Source organism: Blastomyces dermatitidis (genome assembly GCF_000003525.1).
Source record: "Blastomyces dermatitidis ER-3 genomic scaffold supercont1.3, whole genome shotgun sequence".
Taxonomy (NCBI): Eukaryota; Fungi; Ascomycota; class Eurotiomycetes; order Onygenales; family Ajellomycetaceae; genus Blastomyces; species Blastomyces dermatitidis.
In genome coordinates this window covers 2,847,049-2,857,419 of record NW_025544776.1, presented here as the reverse complement: position 1 = coordinate 2,857,419, position 10,371 = coordinate 2,847,049, and the positions used below count along the sequence as shown (strand labels likewise).

At 37.6% G+C, this 10,371-nt stretch overlaps 4 protein-coding genes across 4 annotated transcripts; 2 read left to right on the top strand and 2 right to left on the bottom strand.

Moving 5' to 3' along the window:
• Positions 1 to 99: 99 nt before the first annotated feature.
• Positions 100 to 1,182, top strand: BDCG_02987 (uncharacterized protein). The gene has a single exon (XM_045418575.1). The coding sequence runs from the start codon at positions 626 to 628 to the stop codon at positions 1,061 to 1,063; it is 438 nt and encodes a 145-aa protein (XP_045275111.1). The 5' UTR covers positions 100 to 625; the 3' UTR covers positions 1,064 to 1,182.
• A 470-nt stretch (positions 1,183 to 1,652) lies between these two features.
• Positions 1,653 to 2,371, bottom strand: BDCG_02986 (uncharacterized protein). The gene is made up of 2 exons (XM_045418574.1): positions 1,957 to 2,371; positions 1,653 to 1,905 (listed from the first exon to the last, which is right to left on the bottom strand). The coding sequence occupies exons 1-2, from the start codon at positions 2,219 to 2,221 to the stop codon at positions 1,808 to 1,810; spliced, it is 363 nt and encodes a 120-aa protein (XP_045275110.1). The 5' UTR covers positions 2,222 to 2,371; the 3' UTR covers positions 1,653 to 1,807.
• A 1,126-nt stretch (positions 2,372 to 3,497) lies between these two features.
• Positions 3,498 to 4,077, top strand: BDCG_16653 (uncharacterized protein; the record flags this gene model as incomplete). The annotated part of the gene is made up of 2 exons (XM_045425856.1): positions 3,498 to 3,521; positions 3,860 to 4,077. Exons 1-2 carry the CDS (start codon positions 3,506 to 3,508, stop codon positions 4,075 to 4,077), a joined length of 234 nt encoding a protein of 77 aa, XP_045280255.1. The 5' UTR covers positions 3,498 to 3,505.
• A 10-nt stretch (positions 4,078 to 4,087) lies between these two features.
• BDCG_02984 (uncharacterized protein) lies at positions 4,088 to 6,048 on the bottom strand. The gene is made up of 2 exons (XM_045418573.1): positions 5,440 to 6,048; positions 4,088 to 5,379 (listed from the first exon to the last, which is right to left on the bottom strand). Exons 1-2 carry the CDS (start codon positions 6,035 to 6,037, stop codon positions 4,424 to 4,426), a joined length of 1,554 nt encoding a protein of 517 aa, XP_045275109.1. The 5' UTR covers positions 6,038 to 6,048; the 3' UTR covers positions 4,088 to 4,423.
• Between the last annotated feature and the right edge of the window lie 4,323 nt (positions 6,049 to 10,371).

Genomic DNA, 10,371 nt, shown 5'->3' with positions numbered 1-10,371 from the left:
CATCATCATCATGATAGGATGCAAAAAATACATTATTTCAGAGTGTTATCTCTGGAAGTACCTGCAGTGGAACAGAAATTTGACTTGGAATTCATACATCACACTCCCTGATGTTGATGAGGATATTGGTCACACCTTGGTGCATTTTTTATATACAGGCATCTATGAGACACTAGGCTCAGCACCTGATCCAGATATTTCCTGCACCGCGAGAGAATTCAGAAAGAGTGCCCTAGTTTATCACATAGCCAGAACATACAATCTACCTGAACTTGAGACACTTGCTAAGAAGTATATTGAACATTTTGAGGAATCAATTTCTATTTTCAATATACTACAGGCGGTGAGAAAGATGTTTTCAAAGCTCTCTGATCATCAAGTTTGACTTCCCAGCTATATCAAAACAAAACTTGAGAAAGTGTTTGTGTCTGATGAAACAACTTTCAAGTGTGACAAGTTTCACTGCGAACTTGGAGAGAATCAAGTTTTTCACAAGGCTGTGATGAGAATGATTGTTGATATTTACTCTGCCTGGTTGTTGTTTATGTGAAGTACCCTTGACAGTCAGAAGAGCTGCATTGAAGCTGGAGCTGAGGATCTTCCTGCTGACAGATATCTGGATAAAATGTCTCCTGCTGAAGAACATGTCACTGAAGCATATCCTGTCAAAGATACTGCCGCTGAAGTGTATCTCATTGAAGAGTGTGCTATTGAAGAACCTTCCACTGAAGCATATCCCGTCGAAGAACCTGCTGAGGAAGAACCCGCCCCAGAAGAGCCTTTGTTTGAAGACTGTCCTGTCGAAGATCCTCTCGCTGAAGACCCTCCCCAAGAAGAGCCTCTCACTGAAGCATATCCCATCGAAGAGCCTCTCGTTGAAGAGTGTCCCATTGGAGAGCCTCCAGCTGAAACGTATGCCACCGACCAACATCCTGCTGAAGAACCTCCCTTAGAAGAACATCCGGATGTCAGTCTCTATGCTAATTGGAAAAAGCTTTCCCCAAAAAAGAGGCTGAAAAGACGCAAGATTCTCCAGAAGAAGGGCCTTCCAATCCCAAACTGAGATGGGACCTTTCCGGTCTCGAATGTTACTAGGGTGTCAAAAGATGATGATGAAGAACTAGATTTCATTTGAAGGTGTCTGCAGATGTTTCAGTTTTTCTATACATTGGCGCGTGGTTGGTATTTTTATACCGTTTACCCTTTCTTATGTTTATTATGCACTTTGAAGGGGCTGAGGCCCGGTGTGTGTGTGTACAGTGAACTTTAGAAAGGCAGAAATCCAAAAATCCAGGTAAGTGCGACTGCAACCTTAATCAAGATAAAGACGATTAAGAAATGTAGAAGTCAAGAAATTTACCCCTTTCTTCAGGGCCAGATATAAAATTTGCTGCTGCGACGCTCACCTTTTTGCTTTGACAATTTTGGCTATAGGCGCTCTGGCTTGGGGAGAACCACGACATGCAAATTTTTCAAAATAAAATAAAAATAAAAGACCAGCAGCGACGCTGAACAACGTTTTCTTGCTGCCGGCTGCGAAAAAGTGCATGTGACACGGAAATTGTTCCCTATCATTCCAAAAAGAAACGGCAGACATCAATATATTTCAGGAGGGGCTCGGGATCCTATTGATTTGATTCTTTTCATGACTTCAACCGGCGTGCCTGACTGCTCCATGTTTTCTTTGCTAGCTTTAGGTGTTCTCATCTCGGAACATTCTTTCATCGCAGGATCGAAACCAACGTTCTCGTTATCCATAAATATGGGATCACATTCCATCCAAGTGGGTGGTATGTCTGACATATATTTATCCATAAGCACGGGGCGATTCTGATTCGGGGTTGCGTGAGAAGGATATCTCCCGCTCTTGCGGCTTCAGCTTAGAAGCATCATTCAACACAGTCTCTGAACACATGTCAGCATATGCTCCCAGTTTCCAGTTGAGATATCAATTACCTTGTTCCTGAACAATCTTTTTACCATCTTGCTTAGGGCTGGCACACCCACCTGCAGTGTCTTCCGAGTGATTGGATTTGGAGGTGGTGGAATCCGCCCTGGCTTCGCGAAGAGCTTCTACGAGTTCTTTCTCATCGGAATGCTGATACCCATATCCTGTTGTCACACTCTGCTGGGGACTTTCATCGATGGGGCTGCATGGAGGCGTTTGGGCCGGCGGAGTATTGGCAGGGGCCTTGTCGTTGAGCTTCATTGCTTGAGGCATGGTGGTAGTTGATGATAAAGAAGTCTTGGAAACTGGGTCTGGGTAACTGGCTTGGTGAGGTCTGTGAGTGTCTTGAATGTCTGTTCATTGCCTCAGGATTTCGGGGGAAACTGTGCCTCCTTATACGCCATTCTGTCGACACTCCTGGCACCTATTCTTTTGTCGTCTCCCCCTTCAGCTTGGGCCACGTGGATACGGGAGGAGCTTGCCGTCGCTCTCCCAAAGTTAGGGTGTATAAAACTGTGCCGCAGGATACATGGTCTCGACCTAGTCGATGTGATATGACAACCCGCTGGCGAAAGCTTGCCGTCTTCTGCTTTGCATAGCGAATCACCCAACTATCCAGGTTGTGCTATAGGACTCGGTCTCGATCTCGTCGGACTTTTGTCGATCTGAGAACTAGCCGTGTCGAACTGTCCGCGGCACATCTCGCCGTACCAGAGGTTGCCCTGATATCAGAGATGCTATCAGCCCATGATGGATGGAAAATTATCGCTTCTGTTTGGCGGTCCGATTGGCCAACAGCTCAGGAAAATGAAATCTAGATGGCAAGTTTGTTGTCCCTGAACCCTGTGCAGCTGGAACAATCGATTAGAGAGAGTTGTTGAAGGGCAAAATTGTGGCTTGCAGTATCATTATAGCTCACCCCTTGTCAAAGTGGTAGTCAATGAAAGGTGGCTGGCGATCTGCCGCTCGATGCTACAAATTCGCTTATTGATGAGGCGCCAAAGGACGAAGGATGATATTGCCGCGAGACCATGGTGCAGGGGATGCTATCAGTCCGCTTGGGTCTGATTGGTAAACATCTCAGGGAAAAAAACCTAGATGTTATGTTGTTGTCCCTGAACCCTAAACTGAAGACAGTCGAGGGGGAGAATCTTGTCGTAGCTTGCAGTAGGGGAAGATCCCGTCGAACCATATTACAACTACATCAAAAAAGAAAAAGCTGTCCTTGCTGAAATCTAGTGACTAATAGCCAGCAGCAGAAGGTACGGAAGTTATGGGAGCTGCGGGAAAAACAGGAAAAAGGGAAAATAGGGGACTAGTGGGACGAAGGCTGCAGGAAAAACTCGAACAGAGCTCGATTATTCCGTTTCTTCCGTTTCTTCCATCCGTTCTGTTTCTTCACCAATCCTCTTGCTCGTTATTCGGAAATACCGTGCCGCCAACGCCGTCAAACAAAGACCCTCTCATAAAATCGCTTGAAGGGGAAAGAGTCAATGGGAGGTTTATGCCGGATCATAGTTTCTTGCTGCACCAGTGATTTTGCGTTCTCAAAGAATAATGGCTCTCATTCAAGGTTATCTATTTCCCCTCCGTATCAGGCCCTTACTACAGCCTTGTGCGAGAGAAAAAATCCGTCCGGCCCCTCCCCCAACAAAACCTTCCCTTTTCTCCTGAAAGAAGAGTCAAACGACTTCCCAAAATTTGCACCATCATCATTGTATTATTGTATTTGAACCTTATCGCATGGAGAAATCCCTCTCTATATCAACTGTGAATGTTTCAACTCTGACATTGTCAATAAACTCTCCTGACTGCATTACACTCCGAGTTCTATACTCTACAGAGTAAGTCACCTCCTATCTTTTCTATGCCGTAGCTAAGAAGTCACTAGGAAGCTGACTTCCACTCTAGAATTATATAGAATGGCAATTCTTTACATCGCTGTATATAAACCCCGGCAGACCCTAGGAACATATCATTGGACTCTGTACCTTGAAGAAGGGGACTCTCACTTGGTGTTTCAAGTTGTCAGAAACCCGGGTCAATTTCAGTACCAAGAACTCTCCAGCCGCCCAGAAAATACCGATCGCCATGTTGAGAATATCTTTGTGGCGGATATCGTGCGGTAGTTAATTCCCAGGCAGTTGATAATGAAACCTACCATTGGGGCTGCCAGCAGTGGGTCTTCGATGTTTTGGAATCTTTACTCGATGACAGTATCATTACGGACTATGATCATGGTGAGGCTAAACACAAACTGGAGATGATCTTTCAAGTTGAGATCGAAGGTGATGAGTGATGAGTGCGTAATGCCTGCTTCCTTCTGTCTAAAATTATAATTCTAATTGGATAAGGTTTTCGAAAAGGTTTTCGATCTACGGTTTGATAAATTGGTCCGACAACAGCTTTGGAAAGATGTGGTTAAGTGCCAAGGTAGTCCAATAGCAAGTTTTGCATAGTTACAAAAAGGTCTATCTATGACACGAGTTTCTCAACGAATTGATCAATAGCAAACTCAGCAAAGTACATCCCCATGCCCTTATGTGGAAGAAAGAAGACCCAATCGCCCCTGCGTACAGGTAGCATTGTATTAAGAGACTTTAGAAACTCCCAATACTCCGGGTAAACTCCGCCTAGCTCCCAGTCAACAAGCCCGGTCACTCGAACGGATTGATCTCGCTCCTTGCTAACCATTATATTCCGTGGATGCAAGTCACCATGTGTCATGACAATTCGGTGATCATTGCGTAGCATAGAGTGCACAAACTCAACATAGGCTCTCATTGTAGGTGGGTGGTTACCTGAGATGAGGAATTCGTTGAACTGAGCTTCGTTCTCAATCTGTTGTGGACTTACCCGCTTCCACATTCTGCAGTCAATGCAGTAAGGTGGATTACCACCACCAAGGCAATGAGAAGATAGAGGGAGCATCCTAAGTTTCTCTAGGATAACATCTAACTGATCTCGGATAGAAAATTTTTCTTCCGTAGAGAGGGAAGACCAGAGCTTATCCAAAGATGAGCCTTCAATAAAAGTCATGAACATGTAGGTTGTCTTGCCGATAGAAATTGCTCCTAAGGGATGAGGAACTGGAATATCCTTCGAGAGACTCTGAATATAGGCTGTAATATCGGCGTCCGTTAGAAGCAAATTATGCCCAAGCTTGACAACAATCCGTTCATCAAGTTGTATGACGGCCCGTGAAAAATGGCCCCAAAGCACCTTTCCATTTTGCAAAGCGCGCGAGAGAGCCAAACGAACTGCGAGTTGATCGTCATGGTTGCTGCTGGATAAGCAATCCTGCTCACAACCATATTTCCGCAAAAGCGTATTGACTTCAGGCGCAAGGGGCCGAAGAATGACCGGAATCTCTGCTGGGATTAAGAAAGCCTCTTGAATTTGGCGTGTATTTGGAGTGTTGCTGCCACGACCTATACAGCAAGATTAGCATTGTTTCCTCCTACGTATGAAATACCTAGGTCCTTACGTACAGCTTTGGCTCTTCCTACCACATACCTCCTCCAGTTTGCGACGGTCTGATGGGTACTTCCGACCCCATCTTATAAAGAATTTACTGAGATCGGCTGATCGATTCCAGTTTAACTTGGTACGTAGTTCAGTCGTTGCCGACTCATTCAGTGCAATGAAGCCTGAAAGAGCATCTCCATCTTCGTCGCAACCCCCTTTTCGTGCAGCATCATCCAGCTCGGTAGAACAGAGGGGCGTAACGGATGACGTTGGAGGAGATTGATTCCTTCCGAAAAAGTAAATAACGGGTAAAGTGAGGACGAGTGCGGTGCTGGCGCCGAGAAAAAAGCTCAGGCAAGTGTCCGGTCTAATGAAATTGCTAGACATTGCTTCAGAAGCTCCCATTTGGCTGGTGGTGCGGTTTAGAAGGACATGTTTCTCGTGCGGCTCTGACAGCTTCAAGTAATATCCACGCTCCGTCTTTCTTCCAGAGATCCTTGCCAAGCCTGTATGGCGGCTTCCGTCACCTGACTCATAAATTCCTGATCCGCTGTTACAAGGAATGTTTCTCAGCAGGGCTATACGATTCGAGACGAGCTCCCTCAAGACTTTCATGTCCATTTCAGTATTCGATACAGTCTATCTAAAGTAGCCTGGTGAAGCCAAGCAAGTCAATTTAGATAGATAGGGGTTACTAAATAGAGTTTAATATCACGTGGACAAGCTAACGAGTAATCACCCTTGTATTACACCTTCGTCTAATCAGAAACTTAACGCATTGGTGCCTAATTTGTTGATTATTATTATTATTATTATTCTTCAATTATAGATGTACGCAGTCAGAGACTATGACATCTACCTGAGAACTTTTAGTTCTCAGGGTTTTTTCTATATCTATAAAGTTAACTATTATACATTTATCAATTTCAGATATGTAAAATCAGAAAATTTCAGCTCAGAATATAAAAACTGTTTATAAATTACAGTATTTTAACATCTTCTAATACTTTGAAATTATTTAATAATATCATGACAAAAGAAAAGAGAACATAGTCTTAAAGATAGACATATTAAATAGATAAATAGAAAAGAACAGAAGAAAAAGTAAAGTAAAGAGAGATTATAATAGAATAAAATTATTAAAAGATAGTATATAGCTGTTTTAATAGACTTTATCTAATCAATTTTCATCTCTTCATATTTAAATATTTCTGAATTCAGTTATTTTCTTATAGCTGCTAGAGTTTCTGATAGAAAGTCTATTAAGTGTTTAATTTCTGTCTCAGTTGAGAATAAGAATCTCATATTTAATTGATTTAAATCATACTTCTTCTTCAATCTGACTCTGAGATTATTATATAATACATAATATATTATAATATACTTAGAATTTTCATTTATATTATAGAATAAGCATTCTGTTGAATTAAATCTATTATTAAATATTTATATATAGAATTTAAAATAATCATATTCTAGTTTCAGCTGAATTATAGATGAGAATATTTTCTTTTTACATTTAATTAAATAAGATTTTTACTTAGATTTTATTTTAAATTTTGAATAATATATACTCTTCTTTTATTTCTATCAGCTTTTATTTCACTTATTTATATAAGATTCTTTTATCTTTCTCTTTATAAAAGATTAAAACACTGTTTTTTGAATAAATTTATTTAATTCTGAATTCTTTTTTACTGCTGAATCAGTCACTTCATTGTCATGAATACTTATATAAGTAGAAATTAGTGTAAATAAATTATTAGTTTTAATATTCTTCTCTTTTAAATTTTTATAACAGAATTTAAAATCAGTTTAAGATTCATTTAATTGTTATAAATCTGACTATTTTTAAGTCTTTTCAAAGCAGCTTAACTATCAGAGAATATTCATATCTCTTTCAAGCTATTTCCTCTTTTATAAGATTTTATCTCAATAAGTTTGAAAGCTTTTACTATTATAAATAGTTCAGTATTAAAGACTTCAGATTCACAGCTCAAATTTCAGAAATCTGAGATGAAATTGATATTATCTTCAGTATAAGCAATGTCTGTATCTAATCTGTTTAAACTCTCATTTTTTGAGTCATCTGAGTAAATCAGAATAGAGTCTTTTATATTAATTGTAGAAATCTTCTTCAAATACTGTTATATTCTCTCTCTTTAAATAGTTCACTTATTTATAAGTCTATGAGATATTTCAGCTTTTCTCTTCAAGAAGATATCTTCTTATGATCAATTTTCTCAACATTTAATGAAGAAAATTAATTTTTAATCAATGAACATAATCTGTACAGTTGAGAGAGTATTTTCTTTAAATAATTATTCTCATTTCAATTAAGAAATCTATTTCAATTCAGTTCATTTTCTGAGTTAATTAATCTAATTTGTTGATGATTACTACATCTACTGTAATCACGTGTTACTCAACTTATATATAGTTTCACTCTAGATAGATTATAGATGATAATATTATTCTCTAACAGATTATAAAGCTCTTTGTAATAAGCTGCGTCTGATCATCATATAGACTATTTCATTACACTTCATAGATTCCGCTGAAAGCTCTGATTCTCAGTCATTCTCAATTGTTAATTCTCAGCTGAAAAACTCATGAAATTTCTATTCTTCTGCTCTGAAGCTCCACTGTGTATATCACTGTGTATGTGAATAAATATTCACTTCAATCACTGATTCTTGCACTTTCTCTTTCTTTACTTCTTTAATGTTTTTCACTTTGTTATATAAGATCTACAAATATTATACTGATCTATTCAGTATAGGTTTCTTACACTTGAAAAATGTTCATTATCTTCTTATTAGAAACAATTATTCATTAGAAAGATATTTACATATGTAACAATATGTAAGAAATAGAGAAATGATTAAACAGTTAAGCAGATACTGAGTCTTAATCAGTTAAGTAAAAACTGAGTCTCTAGATAGAAGCTTACTCATCAGTCATTCTGACCCTGTAACAAGATCTCACAAAGAGAATATTGATGAAAGACTTGAGAGTTCTCATGCCTTAAACATATAAGAGATTTATATAATTACATTTCTTCTAATTCTGTAGATACTACACATCTGATGAATGATATAACTATGTCTAATAATAATATAAGAGATCTCTTGAATATGAGTATAGATACAGTGTCACAGTGACTTCAAGCAATGTTGAAATTACAACAGCAACAGATAGTCAATATGCATGTAACTCAATAACATCAATACAAGAAAATTCAACAATTATCTTGACTAGAAACCCCTGCACAGACAATTTCAACACTGACAGAATCAAATATAAACACAATACAGACACTGAAGAAATACTTAGATACTCTTATATATTTCAATACTTCTAATCTCACTCTCTACTCATTATGAAGATTGAAAATGCTTGTGAAACTAAGTGTAGATGAAGATGTCATCAGTTTACTAATCAATCAAGATTAATATATTAATGAATAATTGAGAGATTTCATGAAACAGAAGTTTTATTCATGAATGAAAGAATATGAATCAGCAATACAAATGTCTGATAATATTATCAAATATCTTGATGTTCTGTTCTGAGACACTATTATACAATAGAAAGTATTAGATTAATTACAGAGTGTCTGACAGAGAAACACTTCTCTCATAATATTCATCTCTGACTTCAATATTAAGATTCTAGAAACAGGTGATCAATCTTGAAAGAATCAAATGAAGATTAGTATACTCAAGAAAACATTAACTTTCAAACTCTTACAGACTCTTATAAGCATAGATAAAGACCAGACTTGTAAAGATTTCTACATATAACTTCAGACATTGAATGATTATCTTATCAAGGTCAAGAGTATACAGAACAGTGACAGAAGACATTACACTTCAGTCACTTATACACTCATACTGAAGAATGATGATGCAGATGCCATGAATTGAGTGAACTTAAATATTTATATATAAGCAAGAGTCTCTGCTATCTGAACAGGCTTCTGAGTTTCTGAGATCACTTCTGAAGAAGTCACTGACTGACATTAACATGAAATGTGTATCAATTGTAATCAATCAGACTACATCATCTTCAACTGCTGATCAGTCTATGTGTCTTCTCACTTAAGAGAAAGATCAGTATCTTCTTACTTAAAGAATGAATCAGCATCTGTCTGCATCAATTATATTGTATTAAGGAAAGATTCAGAAGATAACTATAAAAACATCTCAATGAAACAGAGAAAAGATTAACTTCTATTTAAATTCACAAACAGAAGCTTGAAGAGATCAGATAATAATAATTTCAAGAAAAGATGATAATAAATGCAATTTTCATATCTACTGTGATGAATAACATATATAATATAAAGACTATGATAGATAGTAATCTATGTCACTATGCAATGATTAAATCTTCAGTTGTAAGATGTTATAACCTTCAGTGTATTCTCTTATTAAAACCTCAACTTCTCATAGAATTTGATAATTCAAAAGATGTTTGCATCTGTAACATGATAAAACTAAACGTAGATGTTAAAGAACATTAACATGAAGATGTCTATGCATATGAAGTTGATAATCTTGACTATAATTTTATGCTAGAACTTATCTGACTATCTGAACAAGGTATCTTATTGAACACTTGAAACAGAAGCTTGATATTCTCTAACAATGATAGAATTCACAAAGATAATATTTATAAAATTATAAATCTGACACAGATCTCTATCAATTTTTATGAAATGCTATGAAAAAGAAGTCACTGATAGCAGAATCATGTGACAATATATTCTGTCAGTCTGACTGATATCAAGAAAGCTCTAGAAAAGTTATCTTATACTATAACAACAGATTCTCATATCAAACTCTCTTAATAATACTATAAATATCTAGATGTCTTCTGACAAGGCAATATTATAAACATACTTCTCTTACAAGACTCAGAAGTGAATCACAGTATTAAGTTAGAGAAGA